A 24,479-nucleotide genomic window follows, 5' to 3' on the forward strand; every position below is an offset into this window, starting at 1 on the left:
TTTTGTTTACACAATAAGCAAGAATATTCATGAATGCTAATGGTTCATGAATTTTATTCATTCAAATTGAAAAAATTCATCAAATTATTCATGAACAGTTCATGAAGATACAATTAACTTAATATTGGACATTCTTGAAATGATGAATCTTCATGAATATGACTCTTCATGAATTATTCATGAAAAAATAATATTCATGAATATTCATCTTTTTTGTTTCATGAATAAAAATTCATGATTTGAAAATGTCCAATAATAAGTTCATAGGATCTTCATGAACATTTCATTAATAAAATTCATGAAAAATTCAAGGAAATTCATGAATTATTCATGATCGTCTCGCAGGGAATAGTCTAAGTGAAACAAGATATTTTAAATTTTTGCGTTTTTCTGGGACAATCCTACAGTTTATAAGTTACAAAAATAACAAAGAATAAAAAAGTAGGCAGAATATAATAAATGTACACACACAGACTTTTGACTGTTATTTTTTCTAGTACGTACATACATGTACATGTGTCATTGTTATAAAATCAATAGATAAAATTAAAAAAATGTTCACAGAACTTTTTCCTTTGTTTTATTACTTTGTAAAGTTTAAAAAAAATCCCGTCTCAAAAACAAAATTTCATATCGGCTTAGGTAAAGTTTGGCCATTTAAAAGTTATTAACTTTAGATCTGACTACTTCTTTTGAAATTATAGCCCGTAATGAAAAGAAAACTGCCACTTGGCAAGGGCTTGGTAACGGTATAATCTTATTGTTTTATTCTAAATCATTTTATCCTGTAAAAAAAAAGATGACGGAAGAGTTTCTCCTGTTCAGTTTTTATAAGTATAATAAATTAATTAAGATAATTGAATCGACCAGATTATATTTGATAACACAAGAATTGAATTGTAAATGATTTGATTAGACCAGATAAAAATGGAGTGAAATGACTATGGTAGGAGAGTGAAATGACCAACCGAGAAATGTTACGTTAAAGAAACTAAAAGTACTGTGAGCAATTAGCTCACTGTATGATGCCCCCTGCCTTCCATACGAATATAATGGCAGTGTCCATGTTTTGCTATGGGAAACCCAAAATATGTGTCGAGTAAAAAAGTAAAAAAAAAGGAGGTGCGCAATGGTAATATGTAATAAAGATTCTGTGAAAGTTTCATGAAATTTTATTCAATGGTATGAGAGGAGTAAAGGATAAGAGATTGGTACCCCAAAGCGTAACAGACGGACGGACGGACAAGTCACATCACAATTAATATGTACGCTCCCACTTTTCAGGCTGGGGTATAATAACCTGGGAGAGAAACGGTTTAGAGAGAACTGACCTTACACCCCTTTATAACCTAAATCTAGGTGTCCTGTATTTATAAACCTCGGTTCTGTATGTTTGGGAGGAATCAGACATGGCTGGAATCCTAGCGATAGCTCTCATTACTTTTGTGGTGGTCGTAATAACACAGCTCTTTATCAAATACATCAAGTTAAAGTATGCATACCGAGGTCTTCCCGAACCTACTTACGACAAATACTGGATACTCGGACATTTACCTCATGTAGGTATAGTTTGATATTCGCTTGCGATGTTATTTGTTTATTTAAGTGCCTCATTATATATGGGAAGGGATATGTGCAATCTTGTGGAGAACATAGTTTTAATATTATGATCAAGATATCTCTCGATCTAGCTGGTTTTTAAATTCTTTAAAGATGATTTTTAAGTTCTACTTTCATTATTTAAAATAAGGAAAAGAATCATTATGGCAATGTTTTGTGTCGATCCTAATACACTATATCAGGGTACTACACACCAAGCTATCCAGACTGACGTAGAAATGGTATTGGAATAACTCCATAGCACTTCCTTTGCCGTACTACCATTATATAATTCTACAATTGTTAAAATGTATAGTTTACCAAATAAAACAAATCTGTATTTAAACAAACATTAATATTAACAATTATTCAATTCATTTAATACCAAGTCGATCAATAACCCTTAATCTCTTCAATCGATCGACTTGAAGTGAAATGCCTTTATTCTTTGTTTTTCTTTAAACCTGTTTTATTTCGTTAATTTCTCAGTTTCAAGGAGGGGTTTATGACCAGTATATACTGAATAAGATGATTGAATGGATGGGAAAATATCGCCACCTCTTTGTCCTCTGGGTAGGACCAACTGTTGTGTGGGTGGAAGTCCATCACCCAGAGTCTGTGAAAAAGATACTGGTCACAGCAGGTATCAGAATGCCCATAGCAAATCATTAGTAGGTATCATTAAAATAGAATGATTGGAAATCTCTTCATTTATATTGACAGCGTTTCTCCTCATCGTCAGCTTATCACATATCATCCGACAAAATTTGTCTCATGCAAGAATGATTTGTTTAATAAAGAGTACCTTTATAAGGTGCTCAAAGGAGTTTAAAATGAAAAAAAAAATAAAATTCAGAAAGATATTTGAAAAAGATTTACAAGTCTTAAAAGATAATGTTCGAGATATTTCATAAAGCTCACATAACGACACTTTATCCAATATCCATACTGCATATGCCCAATAAAGGAAAAAAATATGTAAGATCCGTTAGCTTGAGGATTCCAAGATGTATTTTTACAGATCCCAAGGCAGTCGGATATGGCCAAGTATACAGACATGGAATTCCGTGGCTGGGAGAAGGACTTTTGATTGCAGGGGGTGCCAAATGGAAACGTTCAAGACGTCTGCTCACCCCTGCCTTCCATTTTGACATCTTGAAACCATATCTCAAGATCTACAAGTCGTGTGCAGATCTCTTGGTGGTATGCTGTTTCAATAATTCAAATACTCATTTTTTTATCTAAACAGATGCAAATTTTCTGTATTTTTTGAAATGGCGTATGGTATCTAGTGACTGTGTACTGATGTGTTATTTCCTGCCTCTTCGTCTTTTGTTTTATAAACTTTAGATGGCTTGGAAAATGTTCGACTTTTGAACAATGATGAACATTTCATTTTAAGCACTTTAGTGTTAAGTTAAAAGAAAGTCTCTGCGGTTTTAAGAACGTTATACATGTACATGAAAATGCAATGTACAAAACATATTCAATTCTAATTATGTTTATAGGTAAAATTTCAAATATTAAAAAAAAAATTATCTTTTTATTTACTGTACTAACATAAAACATCACTTCCCTATAAAAATGTGTGAACAAGCTAATGTCATTTTAACTCTGAAAGGGGATGGTTGTGCTCAATTTTGTATGCTCTTATTTATTTACATTTATAGTCTATTTATACAATTGCAAATTGTTATAACCTTTAGAGAAACATAACGACTGAGTCAGACAAAGGCGAGAGTGTGGAGATTTTCAGCTTGGTCAGTTCTTGTACCTTAGACATCATACTCAGATGTGCTTTCTCATACGAGACAGATTGTCAAAACATCGGGTTTGGAATCAAAACTTACTTAATCAATTTTCATTAAAAGGAAAAACAGTAATAATAAGAACACACTGTGCTTTATAATGAATGTTTTCTGCAATTTGAAAATTAGAAAGCTTACCTAATTTGGTAACAATTTTACAGTTATTTCAATCTATCTTATGATTTTTTTTTCAAGTCAAAAGAGAAACCCCTATATCCAAGCTGTGAATGATTTAACATGGGAATGGACACGTAGAAATTGGTAATGTTGAATATAATGTGTAATTTAAGCCTACGAAAAATCTATGATAAATCTTTTTCGAGATAGATTTACTAGGCCTATACTATACTGGGTTTAATCAAGTAAAGTATATTTTCTTTTCATTTGTAGTTCTCCATGGCTTTACACAGATTTTGTATATTTTTTGACAAAAGGAGGAAAGAAATTTAAGAGAGATTGTGATTTTGTGCACAATGTGGCAGAGGGCGTTATTGAGAAACGTCGCCAAGCTCTAGTGAGTGGCGTTTCTTATAATGGGAAAATTGTCTTCAGAATTTAGAATGAAATATGATATTAAAAATACATTGGATGTTTCAGAAAAATGAAGAAGTTTCATCAAAGAAATACCTGGACTTTCTAGACATTCTATTGACTGCCAAAGATGAGGATGGTAACGGTATGTCAAATGAAGATATACGCACTGAAGTGGACACATTCCTGTTTGAAGGTTTGCTGTTAACTTGTTCATTCCAAATAATAAACTGTTTATTATATACAGAATAATACATACCCTTTTCCATATCACATCCTGTATTAGCCCGAGACACCAATATCAGCCAGAGGGCCGAAGGCCCGAGGGCTGATATTGGTCGAGGGCTGATACATGATGTGATGTGGAAAAGGGTATGTTTTATTATATTTATTATATACTTACAGTGTAGTAATAAAATACAGAACACATTAAGTTGAGAAGAAAATAAGTAAATAATCATGCATGGACTTCTTAAAATTTACATAGTCCATTATCTCGTACTGTGAGTTTCGTTTTGTTTCTGCATGTACTTCTATTTCAGATGTCCTCAATCCCAATCTAATTAAAATTAGATGTTCTGAATCCGCTATCTCTTCTTAAATGCGTTTGAGAAGTGATAGCGGATTCGGAACATCTAATTTTAATTAGATTGCCTCAATCCGTAATTTTAAAATAATTTATTATTTATCAGTTAGATTATCATTACATTCAAAAAAGTTAAAATTAAGAGAATTATGTAACCCCAAAAATATGTGTATGATCACAAGTACTGTTTTTGAGGATCACAAGTACTGTTTTTGAGGTTTAATTTATTAGGGGTGTGATATTGATCCGTATCAGCCCTGCAGGGCTAATAACCTATATCAGCCCCGCAAATCCATATCAGCCCTGCAGGGCTTATACGGCTATTGTGACGTCAGCCATATCGCATATGCAAAAATCCTGTATTTATTACTAAGTATGTAATAAAAATTTATAAATGGGTAATATTATTTATGGGCAATAAATGTGCTGGATTTAACAGGAAGCTTCAACAAAATAATTGCAAAACATTAAATAGTAGCTTTTTTTAATGCACATTAACAGGACATGATACTACAGCTAGTGCCATCTCTTGGATCCTGTATTCCTTGGCAGAACACCCAGATCACCAGAGGAAATGTCAGGAGGAAATTGACAGGGTGGTCAGTGAAACCAAGTCCGGAGAACTCGAATGGTATAAACAGAAATGTCAAAGTTCTTGCGAGAGAATATAGAATTCATGTATACAATTGCGTTGTGTATTTGTCATAATCGTTCCTCATAAAGGTTACACTTTCCATCAGAAATGGATTCAGGTAATTCATTTACAAATTTAAATATTTGATATCAATTCAGGAAAGACCTAGAGAGATTGGAGTACCTTACACGGTGTATTAAAGAAGGAATGCGGCTACACACACCTGTCCCTATGATTCTAAGAAACAATCAGTCTACAATCACTGTGGATAATCAAGCCATCCCAGCTGGAAGTACGATAGTCATCAATATTTACAGTTTACACCACAATGCTGAAGTCTGGGGAGAGGACCACATGAAATTTAAACCTGAAAGATTCACAAAAGAAAATATGGAAAAGAGAGACTCGTTTGCATTTTGTCCATTTTCTGCTGGTCCAAGGTAAAACTGCATGTAAATATACCTCAATATAGTTGTATTCTTTCTTTATTTTCTGGCATGATTGACTAAATGGTATCTGAAAGAATCAAATGTAATCATAAATTACAGAAACTGTATAGGACAAAATTTTGCCATGAGCGAGGAAAAGATAGTTTTAGCAACGCTTCTTCAGAGGTAAACTTGTAAAACATTATGAATTTGAAATATATTTTTATGTTTGCTTGTTAATGCATTTGTTGGCATTTTTGTGTTTACTATTTTGAAAAAAAAATCAAAGTCAGTTTATCATACAATGATATATTATTTGAAGTTTGTGGTGAATCTAGAAAATTTGGAATACTAAGTAATCCTATTGTTAAATTCATATATTATCTTAAAGGTTTACGTTTACATTGGATGAAACGCACATCGTTGAAAAGCAGGTGTTAGCAGTTATGCGGGCTAAGAATGGCATTAAGCTTTTTGCTATCCCAAGGTGAACAATGTTTTCATTGTCAGGCTCAATTCTAAAGATCAACTGGGCAGTTGGACATGCAGCCGAAATTTTTTTCTTATGAAAATGAACCTCGATCAGTTTAACTTAGAGCAATAAATGTGTGAAAGAAAGAGATACAAAATAACGTTATAAATATATCCTGAAACAATAAAAAATGTCATAAAAGATTGTCAAGATAAACTTGTTCTTATTTTTGAGTTCTTCGAATCAACATGAATGACCATTAAAAATGTCTTTCTTCAAATTATACGTGGTAATATGATAGTATGTCATATGCTAGCTTACATATATTTAAAGAAAGACAGAAAAAACAATAGTTTCACAGTGCATAATACATGTACTTCCCCACTAATTGACATCAAGCACGCTCAATCATTTACTAAAATATGTACTTTCTAATACAGTAAGCACAAAACTCGTCACAGTATAAGGAACTATCTTGTTCTTCGGGTACAGGATTTAAAAATACATATAATAATGTCGAACTTTGAAGGTAGTATTGTATATTGAAAAGAATATGTTAATTTCGATATCAGCAAATGGGTACGAGATAAGATATTGTTCAAAACAGTATTTCGTTGCTGACATTTACACGGATGATTGCACGCCATTTCCGTTAATTCCTAATCATGAACTTGTTCACAAAGTCTTGAAATTCAAGTTTAGAAAAATTGATCTTGAAATCATTTTTTGTGTTAATTTTTAAATCTTTTAGAAATCTTTAAGAATTAATTCAAATACAAATCAAATGCTGTAAGCGAGGAGACATTAAATCTCATTCGTCTGTCAGTCTGTCCGTCACAAAACTTTAACCTTGGTCAAATCTTTTCGAATGAGAAGACATGGGGCTTCATATTATACATGTATACTATCTGTGACAAGACCTTTCTAAATACACTATGATTTTTGACCCCCTGACCTTGAAGTTTGATCTGCTTAAAAAAACACATTGAGTTGTCCATAACTTTTTAATGAGAAGAGATAGGGGTTTTGTGAAGGATATGAAGATAACGAACAGAATACATCATCAAAAGTAAAAAAAAAATACAAAATAGGAGCAGAGCAAACACGGACCTCCATAACATCAGAGATGGGATAAGGTGACCAGTCCGGAGGAGTGAGCATCTCCTTCCGACTGGTCACACCCGCCGTGTCTTCCTTGTCATAATGGGAAACTAACGGGAAAATCCGTCTTCAATTCAGTGTACAAATAATGGACTAACAATTAGATTGCAAAATGTCAGTATTTGACTCAATAATAAATTGTATTTGCTGACAAGTTCATTGTACCAACCATAGAACTAACGAAATGACAACTTTAAACGAGACTGCTGATATTCTTGTATCATCAAATTTACCTCGTTACGTAGAGCATGCCCTTGCATATCGAATTAGCTGTGATATATAAACTCCGTATGCAGGTGATGAAGGTTTATTGCTGGATAAGTAAGGGAGATTGACGATAGAAAAATTTAAGTCAACACGTTTATCATAAAGCTTTGTTGTTAGATTACCATTAACGTCTTTTTCAAGTAAAATATCTAAATATGAAACAGATGTGCAAGACTCTGTGGTATAAAACATGTTTATTACCTATGGCAAGACCTTTTTAAATACACCATAATTTTTGACCTCGTGACTTTGACCTTAAACTTTGACCTACTTTTCAAAAACTTTTACCTTGGTCATGAATGAGAAGAGTCTGAGCTTTCATATTATACATGTGTATTACCTGTGACAAGACCGTTCTAAAACACTATGATTTTTTATCCTTTGACCCAATCTCTATCCAGAGTTATCGTTCCCGCTACGCTATTGCCTGTGACCTTGACCTTGAAGTTAACCCACTATGAAAAATTAAATACTTAAAATTGACCACCTTTTGAATGGGAAGAGATAGGGCTTTCACATTAAACATGAGTATTATCTGTGATAAGCCCTATCTCTATGATTTTTTTACCTTGTGACCTTGAAGTTTACCATACTTTTCAAAAACTTTAACATTACTCATGACTTTTGAATGAGTTTTTTCACCGTTTCATCTCAGTGTCACGGACGGGTTACCTTAATGGTTTACTTTGATTACACATCCTTACGTTCCACTGTATTTTTAGCTATCAATAGGTAGTGACAAAAGAATTAGTTGCGTTTCATTTCACAACATGTCGGGGTTTCTTATAACAGCAGCAATTGCGTTTGTGATAATTATTATTATCCAGCAGTTTGTTAAGTTTATGAGGCTAAAAATTGCTTTTCGTGGATTCCCGGAACCCCTCGAAGATAAACACTGGCTCCTCGGTCATCTTCCAATAGTATGTATATATTTTGTCAATAAATAGTGACAGTATTCATATTACAATGTGTAAAGTATACATGTATATATTTACTTTTAATTAAAACCTGTAAATATTACAGATTAAGGGCATACGCAGCGTAGTTTTCCCTGTTTAAAGTTCCAGTTATTGAACGACCTATTTACAATTTATGATACCTGCTTATACTGTGTAACTCTTTTTAATCAAATGTTTGGGAAATGCCAACTAAAACTATATTTATATTCATTTCTTTTTTTTTTTAAATACTAGCATTTTAATCATTTTACATATCAGGTCAAAACTCGATAACCCTATACATGCATTCTTGGTATCTTTTGGGACTTCAATTTAAAATTAAGAAACTCTAGAAAATTATTGTTGGGAGGTACATTGTAGTTTGTGTGCATGTACGTTGCGTGTGTCCTAAATGCATGTGTTAAACATTCTAACCTTTTCACGCCGATTTCTTAAAATAGATCGTTATATTTTCTGACCTTTCATTACACTTTTCATCTTGATATGGTGGGCAGAAAGGACCTTTTAATAATTTAGTGGTCACTTTGGAAAATCTCTGTCCCTTACAAACTGTACTTATACTTATTCTCATTTCTTACCCTTCTTTTTTTTTAAAGAAATTCTACCACAATATTTGAATAATGAGAAAGCTATAAAAGATAATGCACAATGCTCTTGAAAGCAAGTGAAAAAATGTAGAAACAGCGCACTTTTGTGCGCAATACACTCTTTTTCCCAGTGGGTGGCACTTTAGCTTTCTGGTCGTCCATCCTTACTTTTTTAGACCAGCGAGCCACAATGCTAGGTCACACCTACTTGAGTCCTCTGTGTTGTTCAGCTAAACGGAATAAAGTAAAAATAACCTATTTGTTGGTCGGAAAGCATCAGTTAAAATACTCTCATGAGTTAAATTGATAAATTGCTTTTATGACGTATTGCTTTACTTCTTTACTAACTTCGCTACTTCCTTAATTTTTTTGTTTATTACAGTTTACAGCAAGGACATTCAATAAGTCCATGATAGACAAATTGTTGGAATGGACGGCGAAGTACCCAAGAATTTATGTCAACTGGTTTGGTCCATTAAATCCAAGGGTGGTGCTGAATCACCCAGAAACAATCAAGACGGTCTTAGTAACCGCAGGTACCACTTCACTTTAATTTGATATTGGAATATTCTGATTCTAAATATGACAGACAATGCATGAATGCAAAGTTTAAGTTGCTAACCCATGATAACCTTTCTTACAAATTTCATTTTCATACAGATCCGAAACCTGTTGGTTATGGACAAGCATACAGACATGGTATTCCGTGGTTAGGAGAGGGACTGCTTATTGCTGGGGGCACAAAATGGAAACGCTCAAGACGTCTGCTTACTCCTGCCTTCCACTTTGACATTCTGAAGCCTTACGTCAAAATCTATAAATCATGCGCAGACATCCTTGTGGTATTTTATTTAACTTCTTTAATAGTAATATTAAATATGGATAAATTACTATTTTGAGAAAAATCAACAAAATTCAACATATTCTAATTTTTTATGTTAAGTTTGCAACATTTCAACTTTGTTGTTTATTTATAGAATAATAATGTAAAGTAATATTTGCAATTTTACCCCTGGAACACCAGTACGAGTACAGTGCATTTTCCTCTGAAATTTCAATAAGAACTCTAGAGTGATGGCATCTAAATCTTTGTCAAGATTTTGTTCCGGCGTGGTAACATTTCAGTTTAACAGAGATAACAAGGTCATTCTACTTTCCACAAGGTTCTTGTTTATTTTAAAGCAATATGAGCTGCATTTTTGAAAGTTTTATTTTTCTGTTCAAATGTGCTATTATGATAAATTTGTATGTAAATTAAACCTTTATGATCAATTAGATTAAAATAAAGCAGGAGAAAGACTTCTATATACAATCCAATATACAGTTTTATAAGAAATCATTATTGTACAGGACGACAATAATGTAATTTTGATCCTTCCGAAGCTTATAAATAGTTCTTCGATCGCAAATATAAACAACAGAAGTTTATTAAGTTAGTTTTTCTGTCATTGAAAAAGTAATTAACAATTTTTCGACAAAAAATTCCGACATCAAAGTTGCAGCTCATATTCTTTTATCAAAAGAATAATTTAAATCACTTTCTAAATAGTATAGGATGCCAGGGCATCAACGATATCGATAATTGGAATCGTGTGATAATTTGCACAACGGGCTAAGCCCGTTATGCATGTATTATCCCAAGTGTCCAACTAAATTTGATGAACCTAGTACTCGTACTCTACTAACTAGTCAGTATTTTCTTATTTTTCTATTTTATTGTGAAATAAAATTGTAAATTTCGATTTTAAAAATGTAGACCAAAAGATTAAAATTACACGAGGCCTCCCAGTCAATTTCAAAAGTCTCCGCCCATTGACCTCAAACACAAAGACTGCCGCACTAGATATACGTACATGCATATTAGGACTCTTTAGCGTCATAAACAAAGACGGACGCACGAGATTTACAAGCATATAAGGCCTCCATAGCACTTGGCCTATTTCATGGCGAAATTTACACACTGGTAGAATGATAAAAAAAATCAACTCTTTTAACGTTCAAAGAGTTATCACAGAGAAACAAATGGAAATGGAAATATTAAGAATCAAATCATTATATTGTTTGTATCACGTTCCTTCTGCACAATGAAGCGCATTGAAGTGTGAATGGAACGTTTTGAGCTATCTTTAGAACGTTTATTGTCATCTTATGACACGCCCACTTCTTTAGAAATGGATAAAACTCATGTTGTTTGTCACGAAGAGTGGGGTGTCCTAAAACATTACGACGACTATTTCTTTCTCGTTTGTAAAAATATGGGCGTGTCATTATGTTATAATTGACGTTCAAAACATGACTCAGAACGTTTCACCCAAACGGAAAATTTTACCACTTCAATGCGCTTCATTGTAAATATGTATCATTAAGCACAATATATATGTATCTGCCTAGGACATAAATTACGAACAATTTTAAAAGTAATTTTTCTCTTATTCAAGTGGCAATAGATGCCATAATAGTACCAGTATCACAAATGACAAACCACCGACAATGTGATTTTATATTTAATCTTAATTTTCTTGTTTTGAAAGAAAAATATGATGGCATTAGCGGAGAAGAAATCAAGTCTGGAGATTTTTGGCCTAGTTAGTTCCTGTACATTCGATATTATACTACGATGTGCCTTTTCGTATGAAACAGATTGTCAAAATTCGAGGTTTGAAGATTTACAAGTATTATTCAAAGATATTAATCATATTGAATTTCCCACAATTTTCGTGTCTAAATTGCCTTTTTATCCTTGTGTATTGTATAAAATTCATCAATACATCTCTCTCTCAACACTGATGTTATACTACAATTGCTGAATTTTATTTATAATGCTTTTATTTTTTAATTTACGCTTATATTTATTTTTAAGCGGAAAAGTGCATCCGTACATCAAAGCTGTTAATGAAATAGCGTCAACATGGACCCGCAGAAACAGGTAAGACTTCTAGGACTTTATTTTTATGTACATCACAAGGGTTTGATATATGCTACATCCCAGAAAGACAGATTTGGGGAAAATCGAATCTTTCACTCATATTGACGTTACGCGCGATGTTGGTGTCATTTTTACAATTTTAGAATATGACCTATTAAACTCATCGGTGATTTAAAAAAATATACTCGCAATATGGGTAATTTTGGTATGAATGGATAGGTTTTTGAACAGTACTACCCGATTATAGTTAGAAAATAACATTTAAATAATTTTAGTGCAAAATGTAGAATTTTACATCACAGATAAAAGGTATTTTCAGCGTGTAACGCGTTACGTTTTTAAGCAGGGATCGCACATTATTCGCACGTTCAAAAATGAATCCAGAATTTTCATTTTCACTACAAAACAAGTATAATCCATGTCGTTTGTGACTTCCTTAACGATTTTTCATTAAATGTCGGCAACAAATAGAAAGTAATAATTTTTACAGATGAAGAATATGTAACGCTTTTAATTAAAAACGTGCATATGAATATATTTACATTTGCAAATATCTTTCTTAGATGAACCTATTGAAGATTGATTGATTGTATACTGTTTAACGTCCCTCTCCAGAATATTTCACTGATATGGAGACGTCACCATTGCCGGTGAAGGGCTGCAAATTTAGGCCTATGATCGGCACTTACGGCCTTTGAGCAGGGAGGGATCTTTATCGTGCCACACCTGCTGTGACACGGGGCCTCGGTTTATACGGTCTCATCCTTTTACGCCTTTTACGACAAGCAAGGGGGTACTGAGGATCTATTCTAACCGGATCCCCTGTTCAATTCTGTGTGAATTTCATTTGGGGGTCAGAGGTCATAGCGCGACCGGATCACAGAGCGATGTGATATTTTGACCAAACAACTTCTAGGTCATTGCGCGTCACTACATAGCAATAAATTTGCCCGTTCGTGTAATAAATACAATTTAACTCGAAATGTATTCGTTTCAAATGTAAATATAGGTAATAAACAACAATGTTAATAAGTTCACTGGGAAATGAACTTTTAGTTGGTACGTGATCAAATCTACTGAGAAGATTTGATCACGTACCAACTAAAAGTTCATTTCCCAGTGAACTTTTTAACATTGTTGTTTATTTCTTAAATAAACAATATATTTAGTCATTTACAAGAGAGTTTAAATAGAAACAAAATATATCAAAACTAGAGGTACTGTGAGCGATGAGCTCACTAAATGATACCCCCCGCCCCCCATATGGTTATAACTGGTGAAAATGTCCATGTTTTCCTGTGGCCGGGAAACCCAAAATATGTGTCGGATCAAAAAGTAAAATAGGAGGTGCACAATTATGGAACGCCATGGCTGCCTTATGTTAGCTGACTTTCTTATATGCTGTGGGTTTGTAATTATATGCTGTGGGTTCGTAATTATATGCTGTGGGTCTTTAATTATATGCTGTGGTTCTATAATTATATGCTGTGGGTTTATAATCATATGCTGTGGGTCTATTATTATATGCTGTGGTTCTATAATTATATGCTGTGGGTCTATTATTATATGCTGTGGTTCTATAATTATATGCTGTGGGTCTATTATTATATGCTGTGGGTCTATTATTATATGCTGTGGGTTTATAATGATATGCTGTGGTTCTATAATTATATGCTGTGGGTCTATTATTATATGCTGTGGTTCTATAATTATATGCTGTGGGTCTATTATTATATGCTGTGGGTTTATAATTATATGCTGTTGGTCTATTATTATATGCTGTGGGTTTGTAATTATATGCTGTGTTTCCCTTATTATATGCTGTGGTTCTATAATTATATGCTGTGGATCCATTATTATATGCTGTGGTTTCGTTATTATATGGTGTGGTTTCATTATTATATGCTGTGGGTTCATAATTATATGCTGTGGATCTATTATTATATGCTGTGGGTTCATTATTATATGCTGTGGGTTCATAATTATATGCTGTGGTTCTTTTTTTATATGCTGTTGTTTCATTAAATATGCTGTAGGTTCATTGCTGTGGGTGTATTATCATATAATCTCTCGGTTTATTAGAAACTAGCTTTTCGAATCAGGACTTCTCGTTTTTGGAGGGTATACACAACTTTTTTCAGTTATTTCGCTTAGTAAAATTTCATCCCGATAGGGGTCGCAGAAAGCAGCCGCCATTGCATCCGTGACGTTGCATTATTGTCATAAACAAACTCCGTAGCAACAACACACGGATGAAACTACGTACTGTTCAACCGTAAATATTAGCGCACAAACAACATTTAATATATGAAAATCGTGTAAATTCTTTCGTTTACCTTAAATATGAATCAATATCAATGTAAAAATTGCAAGGATCGAATTATTTCCTCGCCAAAAGATGTCAAACCACAAGAATGGAAGGACGATATGCGGGAGTGGCCCCAAGTCGAGTATGGCGATATTTACAATTATTTAATATTGAGTAAGGCGTGTGATGGCCAAGGGATGAAAAACTACAAATCTTTGGACAGTTTCAATTATTTTAAAAGTGGTTCCGTGGGGAAAATTCTACATTTTGTTATTAACAATACAACAGTTGTTTTAAAATCTGAAGTACGCCCCTCACAAAAAGTCAATTCAGAGTTTCATAATGCATGGATTATATGTGACATAGTTGGCACGATTTTTAGTGCTGGTTGTTCATGTATGGCAGGGAACAGTAAAACGTGTAGTCATGTCGGCGCTGTGTTATGGAAAATTGAATATGCTGTGAGGTCAGGGCTAACAGGCAAATCCTGTACCGATGAACAAATGCAATGGAACAAGGGCTCGACGAGAAACCTAGAACCTGGTATTCTTGAGGAGATGGATTTTATAAAACCTAAATACAACAGTAGTGAAGTTAACAATAATGATGAAAAACCACAAAACACAAAACCAGTATTCCCCATGTTTGTATCCCATCAATCCTTTAAATATTTTGTACAAAATAGTGAACTTCAGGAATTGTTCTCAGTAGAAAATTCTCTTTTAAATACATCTGTGCAAGCTAAAGTTGATACTCTTCAATTCAAACCTTCATCTGAGCCTCATACTGAACACTCTGCAGAACTAACGTGTAAAAAGTGTTGCCAGTTTTATAATAAGTATATCAAACTTACTGATTCTCAAATCAAGTCCTTATCTTATAAAACTGTTTCACAAAGTCAATCAGAACTGTGGCATAACAGTAGAAAAATTAGAATAACAGGCAGCACTGCTCACAAGGTTCCAATCCGTGACACTACAAATAGTGATAACTTCATTAGAGAGCATTTATATCCATCCTTTAAAGGCAATAAATTCACAAAACATGGACAGATTGGTGAAAATCTAGCAAAACAACAACTGCGTTCCACTGGAATACAAATAGAAGATGCAGGGACTATAGTTTCAGATGAAGAGCCCTGGCTCAGTGTTTCCCCCGACGGAATAATAACTGATGACGATGGCACACAATGTCTTTTAGAAGTAAAATGCCCAATACTAAAAAATGACCAGACCCTTGACAGTTTATTTACAGCTGGTAAATATGATGTTGTAAAATCATTGCAAAATGATTCTTTGTCCCTAAAGCAGAGCAGTTCACGAGGATATTATCTTCAGATACAATTGACTTTGCATGTTACACATAAAGAATTGTGCAAACTTGTTATATGGACAGCTAATGAATACAAGATTGTTAATGTTCAATATAACCAACAGTTCTGTCAATCATCAATTTCAAGATTACGTTTATTTTACTTCAACAAACTTTTACCCAGAGTAGTTGATGACTTTGAATCTGGAAGATTGAAGATTAGTAGAAAATATGAAAAATTTTCAAACTGATGCAAATAAAACTTGTTTCTGAAATAAAAGTCAAATATCTTTTCATTCTGGGGTAATCATTTATTACTTAATATAATATGTAAACAATTTTTTTAAGTTAGGTGCCACATAAAAAATCAATGCCTGAAAAAAGAGTAAATTCAAATAGTTAGGTCAAGAAACTTAAACAGTATTTATTGACCAACATGCAAAGACTTAATAAGTGACTTGAATGTATATAACTTTACATTAATGGAGTTCCAAATGTATTTTTTTTAAATGAACAAAAGAAATTTGTTACTTTTCCGTGTAAAAAAAAATAGACTGTGATCAAAATTGAATTAACATATTCAAATCTTGGCAAACTATTGATTGAAAACTAATTGAATTTAGATTTCTTGTAAGACATAAAACTTTTTGGAATTACACTCATGTAAACCTCCATAATGATATGCCAAGCACAGTATCTTTTTTAATACAAATATTTTAATAACATGAAAACATTATGTTATTATAAAATAATACATGTACCCTGTTGTAACCTGCTGATGCAAAGATAACCAAATTGACAGGTATAAACTGATTACAGTAGTGTACAGGGGTGGGACAATACACAATTTACTCATCATCATCTTTGATAAGGTCAGATCTTAAGTTAACCAATGCAGCACAAACAATCAAGTATTTACTAAGTTTCTTCACCGAGGTAACTGGAACAATCTGACTCAATATGCGGAACACCTTTAATCGTCTAGTAGCCCGTTCCACGTGAATCCGTACCGTGGCAATTCTTCTGGTCTCTGTAACATCCTCTTCTGAAAGTTGGTCTTTACCTTTTGTAAAAGCTGGAATGTTAAGTTTCACTTTTAGAGGAAAGAGTAGGTCATCAATGGTAAAACCCCGATCAGCCATGATTTCATCCCCAGGAAGAAGGTAATTTAAAATCCCAGATTCTTCCACTATTGCTTTATCACTAGACCTTCCTCCAAAGCCCTTAGATATAAACATAATCTGACCATGTGGTGCGATACCAACCAAATACTTCCCAGTGTTGTTGGACTTGTAGTGACTATATGTTTCTCCTCTGGTCTTCAAGTTTTTTGCTCGTTGAATAAAAGTTTCTGCACAATCAATGATGACTGTAGTTTTGGGAAAGTTCTCACGAAAAGACTTTGGCATGGTTGCCCTAATTGTTTCAGATGGAAGCCAAACTATTAAGTTTTTTAGTTTTGAAGCCATAAAAGAGAGTCTTTGATTAAAAATGTTGCACGCATGAGACTCCGATATACCAAATCTGTTGGCAATATCTGCAAACAGTAAATTAAGCCTTAATTTAATAAGAACTAGTAAGACTTGATCTGACACAGGCATAGTAAATGTCAGTGGATTGTTCAAATTTTCCATAACACGCAAAAGAGTTCTAAAAGTCTTCAAAGGCAGTCCTGTGTAGAGCAATACTAAGGAGTTAGTTGTTATGTCAGTAGCACTGAGACGTACGTGTAGAGTGCTGCAGTTTACACCTTTTTCCTCCATCTTGATGACTGTTGTTTGTGTACCTGAACTCCTAGATCCTGCAAGGAATGGTCTTGCGTATTCATGTTCACACAATGTGGGATCTGTCCACTGTGTGCCCGCAGTTCTGCTCTCTGTGATGCTCGTCTGCATGGAAGAAGATGTCATGTTTGGTTCAGTCTGAATGGTGAGGGTTTCGACTTCATCTGCAGCAGCAGCAGCCAGTTTTTGTTGTTTTATAACTTCTGTCCTGCAAAAAATATTAACAGTATAATACAAGAATTGACAAACATAAAGGCAAAATCATAAATTTCAAGTTTTATTAATAGATAAACAAGTTGTAACGATACAGGAATATATTAATTGTATTGATCCTGTGTTTCAACAGTAGGCATATCATATCATCTATTCAGAAAAAGATAGCGGAAGTGGTATTTTCCCTTTACAATGAAACACTTAAAATGTTTTAAAAATCAGAACAAAATGGCGCTCAAAAATGAGCATGGTGGAATTTCTAGTAAGTGACCAAGTTATCAATATGTTCTTTTCCAGAATATACAATAAATTGGTATTATTCACATAAAGTTAAACATTCATTACGTCATTATACAAAACAATTTTCTGCTTTCAATTGTATATCTAACTGTCCTGTGATACTCAGTTATATTGTGTCGCAGTAACCTTTCATACAAACTAATTTAAATTTGGAAGTGGGGAGGGGAACTAATCTGTTGCTGTCAGGTATCTCTCAAAATAATATCTAATTTTCTGAAATAGTCGCCCGCGTGGCGCAGTGGTTAGAGCGTCTGCTCTAGAGTCCCGAAGTAAGGAGTCAATCCTTACATCACAGGTTCGAATCCCACTGCAGGATGTGGAGACCGGTCCTTCAGATGAGACTGTATAAACCAAGGCCCCGTGTCGCAGTAGGTGCTGGCACGAAAAAGATCCCTTACTGCTCAAAGGCCCTGAGTGCCGAGCATAGGACAAAATTTGTGGCCCTCCACCGGCAAGTGGTGGCGTCTCCATATGAGTGAAAAATTCTCTCATGGGACGTTTAACAACATACAATCAATCAATCAATTTTCTGAAATTATTTTAAATGGCAGCACTACAAAATATATATTTATCTCTGCTCTTTCATTATTTGGATTCAAACATACCCATCTGTCTTTTGTTCTGTGACAGACTTCCTTTTCAAAAGTCGACGACCAACTTTTATGGGAGCTTCATAACCTGTAAAAAAATTCTATAAATGATTGATACTTATAAAATAAATATTCATCCCCTCCTCCCGGCAAAAAACTTTAAAATAAATGGTTTATACTTTTAGTTATTTTTTGGTGCACATTGAATAGAAAAAATCTAGCAGCATTTAACTTGTAGATCACAGCACAGATAAATAAAGGGGAATGGTTGTATCGAACGACCCTCTTACCATTACATAGAGTATGTGCATATCAAAACCAGAGAAAATATAATGAATGCATGTAAACTAGATACTATAGATTATGATTTGTGTTTACATTTACAAATTATTTCAAAACGTATTACTAGTAAGGCATAATTATGGTGGCATATTTCTGCCCCCTACATGCAAGATAAATCATGTTAACATGCAACATATGTATGTCAACATGCAAATTAATTATGTTGACATGCAATTTACCAATCTTATAAGAAATATAATTTATATATGGGTAATTTTACTTACTAACGTCTGTATCTGACATTTTAGATGCAATATACAACATAATTATGTAGACATGCGACATTTTTTGATATGTCAACATGTTAGATAATTATGTCAACATGCCACTTATCTATGTCAACATGCGGCAGCGAGTTAATTATGTAGACATGTTTACATTTACATGTCATTTACAGAATTACATGGGGAGCACCTATGATTTAAATCAGATTCCTATAAAAGATTTGTAACTTGCATGTCAACATAATTATCTTGCATGTATACATAACTTTCTTGCATGTTCACATTTATAATTTATCTTCCATGTTGAAAGCAGAAATATGTCACTATACATAATATATAAATATTATCATTTTTATGCCTAGTAGCGCCTTGTTTGTGAATGCGTTGTTGCAAGCTTACTTTAACTTTACATGAATGTCAAATCTATTTTTAAACATCGTTGTATGAAGAGTTTTCAAGTCGTAAACAAACCTAAATACAGACTGGGTATGGGATTTCTTGCAGTTGGTCGACCATCAATAAAATGTGTTGAACACACGAACACATTCTTCGGCAAATCATTGCGGTGTAGTGCCCGTTGCCATTGAAGTTTCTCTGGCTCCGCTTTCGGCATCTTGTGGAGGCTGTAAGGCACAATGCAGGGACAATCTTTGTGGAGAATGCCGACGTGGTCTTTGCAGAGAGAATGTTTCCACAAATAAATTTTCTTCCTGTTGTTAAAACAGTTAAACACGGCGCACGATTCCCCCCCTCCATCTTTATGCATCTTTCACGGCTCACGGGTTTCACGGTTGTAATGGCGGATGCATCACGTGACATGTGATGGCTACGCTCTGTAACTATGACGTAATTGCGGGAAAAAGTTGTGTATACTTGCTCAAAAGTGGCGGTAACTGCAACAGGCCTAACCGTAATAGGAACAAGTTTATTTTTTAAAAAAAAAGATAGGCGAGCTAGCGCCGAAAGGAAGGTTCGTGGTTAACTAATTTATTTTGCCAAAGTCTTTAATGTTTAATGAGTATGGAGTCTGATTGTTAGAGATATAATCTTTTGTGAAGTGTATTTTATATAGTGTGGAAGTATCAATCGCTTATTGTGTCTTGCCAATTCAATAAACTTTGAAAAGAAAAAAAAAGAAGATTTTTTATGAGGTTGACGGCATTATCCAGGAAGGTGGTAGAACCCGCAAGCTAGATGTCTAGAATCTTTGCATTACGTATATGACCTAAGTTTTTTCTTGGGTAGTTTACATCAAAGTGTAAGTTACACTGTAAATAAACAAACTTCAGAATCAACCAGAAAAGACCCGTTCTACTTAATGACACAATGAAATTGTTATCGGACAGTCTATCTATGGTCGTTTTCACAGACAGCTAGACCGTGTGAAGTTTTCCCAGAATGCCCGACCGTGAAGCCGATCGCTAACAAAAAACCTCCTTTGTCTTTGTTTAGAACAATGAGCTAGTGACTCGGGCTTTTCCGTCAGAAAAAAGGGAAAATTTGAAGTATTACAATTATGCAGTTATCTTTAGAGTGTAAACTACACAATAAATAAACAAAGTTATTTAATGATACAACGAAATTGTTATCGTACTGTCTACCTATGGTAGTTTTCACAATTTTCCCAGAATGCAGAACGAGCATGCGTATTCAAGGAATTTGGACTAACGTAGTTGCTAGCGCTCGAGAGCGCTAGCAATGAGAGTACCAAATCCCCGGATGAGCAGATGGCTTTATTTGTGGCACCACAAATAAAGCAATGTGCTCATTCGGAGATTTGGTACTCTCATTCCTATTACGGTAAGCCCTGTTGCAGTTGCCGCCATTTTGAGCAAGTAAACTCCAAAAACGAGAAGTCCTGATTCGAATAGCTAGTTTCTAATAAACCGACAGAATATATAATAATACACCCACAGCATATAATAATGAACCCACATCATATAATAATGAAACTACAGCATATAATAACGAAACCACAGCATATAATAATGCAACCACAGCATATAATAATAGATCCACAGCATATAATAATAGATCCACAGCATATAAATATAGACCCACAACATATAATTATAAACCCACAGCATATAATTATAGAACCACAGCATATAATTAAAGACCCACTGCATATAATTACGAACCCACAGCATATAATTACAAACCCACAGCATATAATAAAGTCAGCTAACATAAGACAGCCATGGCGTTCCATACACAATGGCAATATGTAATAAAGATTCTGTGAAAGTTGCATCAAATTTCATTCAGTGGTATGATAGGAGTTGCGGATAAGAGATGGGTACCCCAAAGCGTAACAGACGGACGGACGGACAGACGGAAGGACGGACGGACGGACAGACGTACAGACGGACGGAATTAACGATTACTATATACCCTCCCGCTTTTCAAGCGGGGGGTATATTAATAATGTGCTTGTCCTATAGATAATATAATTACGTTCATTCTAGTGAAATACACAATTAATTCTAGCAGATGGATTGAGATGCGTCCCCAAAAAACAGATTGATAATTATTAGTAATTGTATTACTCAATAATAAATGCAATGAACATATACTAGACAATTAATTTCATATATTTATTTTTTTTTCTTTTTCAGGATTCCGTGGCTTCATCCTGGTTTTATATTTTATCGAACATCAGACGGCAAAAAATTTCAAGAAAATTGTGATTATGTTCACAAAGTAGCAGAAGATGTAATTGACAAAAGACGAAAAGATCTGGTACGTTTTGAGGAATTATTACAATGCAAAATTTTTTGAATTTGATGGATGGAGGTAAATGCAAAATTTTAATATAAAGTGTAATACTATGATTAACTGTTTAGAACTTTTTTAAATAAGATGTTTTACACAAGGTTTTAATTTTTTCAACAGAAATCTATGGACCTTTCCTCAAAGAAATATTTGGATTTTTTGGATATATTGCTGACAGCAAAGGATGAAGATGGAAACATGATGTCAAAGGAAGACATGCGCAGTGAAGTTGATACGTTTATGTTTGAAGGTAACTTTCCTTTAAAAATGTCGATATATTGCGTCATAATTCCAATCTTAATTTTATTTATTGATTCCCTGTGTTTTGATTGGACGAGAACAAATTCAAGAAAAAGTTTACACATCGATGAATTTTTCAATCAGAACTACTTTCTCATGTTTCTTGACCTAGCTTCTAGGCTGTTGTAAAAATAATGACAACAGATACTTCTAGTCCCTTTTAGCCGAATTATGATTACAAGAAACTTGAAATAAAAAAAAGCAAAACAGGAAATAAACAGGACTGACAGACGGGAATATGTTTATGTCACTGTCGGATCACGAGTGTGAATTTTAAAAAATCGCTGATCATGCTGTCATTTTCTCGACGTTCCATATCATCTCAGTTGGAATCGTTGTGATAGGGAAAAGAAACGTAGGCCTACCTCAGACTCTTGCCTTATCAGCTTCAATTTCATATATTTACATCCTACAGATCCCGTATTCTCCCTAAATCTTTGAACAAACCAGAGCAGATCGAGGACGTCGTCTGTCTACAACTTTCGCTATGAGCGTTGTCGTTAGTGTCAACATGGCCATGGTCAAGGACGAATTATTCTGGAGAATACACGTATTTACGATATTTGTTGACTTAAACAACATTCAATGAGTTTTTATAAGTTTATTTATTGATTGCTTTGACAATTTAAGTTGGATTTTATCGATATTCATCTTGTATACCTTTCTTTGCGGCATAAAGTATTCCTACGCCGTACAAAATAACGGATTGTATGGCGGCCTCAAAGAGAAATAATTTTAATAATTTTAGAAATTCGTAATTGGAATTATAAGAATTAAACGTTCTTTTTTTCAGAATTTATCGATGTGTAAACTCTGCCTTTTTACTCACAAACTTTACATAAAAGTGCTTCGCACTTTTATTCAGTTTGTGAGTAAAAAGGCAGAGTTTACACATCGATAAATTCTGAAAAAAGAACGTTTAATCCTATAATATTTTACATGTAATACTATTATTAATGCTTACTCAGAACATTTTTTTAATTCAAAACTTTCAGTGAATGGAATTTCAAATGAATTAGGAAGTGCTAAAGAATTATAATTGAACTAAGAATAATTTTTTAACTCGATAATTTTTGTCATCTTTTTTAGTTTCTTATATCACGTTTCACTCTATATGTACACTGTACCTTGACTTATAAAAGATATATGATTTACTAGTATTCAAAATGATTGTGTTTTCATATAGCGACTGGATTTGCTTCTTTTATTATACTGATGTTTTAGGACAGCTTGTCATAAAAGTAATTGATTAAAAAGTGATAAATTATTGCAGGTCACGATACAACAGCTAGTGCCATCTCATGGATCCTGTTTTCATTAGCCGAACACCCCGAATGTCAGAAGAAATGCCAGGAAGAAATTGAAAGAGTTGTCAGTGAGACAAAATCTGGAGAACTCGAGTGGTAAATTTTTTTAATTTGCTAACAGCAGACCAAGAATATATTTTTCTCCTTTTTCAAAATAAAATGATCATAAGCAATTTTGATAAAATGATTCATGAAAAAAAAATTGCTTTGATATATCCTAATGTTTCTATGTTTTAAGGAAAGACCTTAACAGACTGGAATATCTTGCAATGTGCATAAAAGAAGGAATGCGGCTTCATTCGCCAGTACCAGGAATCCTCAGAGAAAATCAAGCCCCAGTTAAAATTGACAACTTTGAAATTCCAGCAAAAACGAACATAATAATCAGCATACACAGCCTGCATCATAATCCAACAGTATGGGGAGAGGATCACATGGAATTCAAACCCGAGAGGTTTACGCGCGAAAACATCGAAAAGAGAGACTCGTTCGCGTTTTGTCCATTTTCTGCCGGTCCCAGGTAGAAAATTGATGTATTTTTTAAAAGATTTTATTTAATATGGCAATAGTTTTAGACCATTATCATTAGTCTATTATCTTTGTTTCAGAAACTGTATTGGACAGCAATTTGCCATGAGCGAAGAGAAGATTGTTCTTGCAACACTCTTGCAAAAGTAAATATAAAATTCTGTAATTTCAAATGCATGTGTATGCATGTAATTTTGAAAACTGTACATATTTAATGAATATCTTTTATTTCAGATTTGACTTTTCTGTGGACAAAACACACAATGTTGAAAAGCAAATAGCTGCAGTTATGCGAGCCAAAGAGGGAATAAAGTTATTTGCACATCCAAGATGAACTGTTGAAATTTAACTACTAGTATTAATTAATCGTATTTTAATTGTTATGTTTGATAATTTCTGCCTGAAATATCATCTAATTTCAATCCAAAATAAAGTGCTACGTTTGTTCAAATGTTGTGATTTATGATTGGAATCTTCAAAGAAAAAGATTAACAAGCGTAAGGGAAAAATAAGCCGCATGGACTTTTCATTTTTCATAG

At 33.7% G+C, this 24,479-nt stretch overlaps 2 protein-coding genes across 2 annotated transcripts; both read left to right on the forward strand.

Moving 5' to 3' along the window:
• The first annotated feature begins 1,394 nt into the window (after positions 1 to 1,394).
• LOC134254132 (ultra-long-chain fatty acid omega-hydroxylase-like) lies at positions 1,395 to 6,262 on the forward strand. The gene is made up of 11 exons (XM_062736681.1): positions 1,395 to 1,559; positions 2,089 to 2,242; positions 2,621 to 2,802; positions 3,306 to 3,430; positions 3,603 to 3,668; positions 3,798 to 3,921; positions 4,005 to 4,134; positions 5,026 to 5,155; positions 5,317 to 5,598; positions 5,707 to 5,772; positions 5,978 to 6,262. Exons 1-11 carry the CDS (start codon positions 1,410 to 1,412, stop codon positions 6,075 to 6,077), a joined length of 1,509 nt encoding a protein of 502 aa, XP_062592665.1. The 5' UTR covers positions 1,395 to 1,409; the 3' UTR covers positions 6,078 to 6,262.
• A 1,909-nt stretch (positions 6,263 to 8,171) lies between these two features.
• LOC134254110 (ultra-long-chain fatty acid omega-hydroxylase-like) lies at positions 8,172 to 24,391 on the forward strand. Its single transcript, XM_062736666.1, has 11 exons — positions 8,172 to 8,406; positions 9,415 to 9,568; positions 9,693 to 9,874; positions 11,564 to 11,688; positions 11,893 to 11,958; positions 21,649 to 21,772; positions 21,926 to 22,055; positions 23,379 to 23,508; positions 23,651 to 23,932; positions 24,021 to 24,086; positions 24,175 to 24,391. The coding sequence occupies exons 1-11, from the start codon at positions 8,257 to 8,259 to the stop codon at positions 24,272 to 24,274; spliced, it is 1,509 nt and encodes a 502-aa protein (XP_062592650.1). The 5' UTR covers positions 8,172 to 8,256; the 3' UTR covers positions 24,275 to 24,391.
• The last annotated feature ends 88 nt before the right edge of the window (positions 24,392 to 24,479 follow it).

Source organism: Saccostrea cucullata, unplaced genomic scaffold (genome assembly GCF_032062105.1).
Source record: "Saccostrea cucullata isolate Sc308-1 unplaced genomic scaffold, CSIRO_AGI_Scuc_v1 ctg319, whole genome shotgun sequence".
Lineage (NCBI taxonomy): Eukaryota > Metazoa > Mollusca > Bivalvia > Ostreida > Ostreidae > Saccostrea > Saccostrea cuccullata.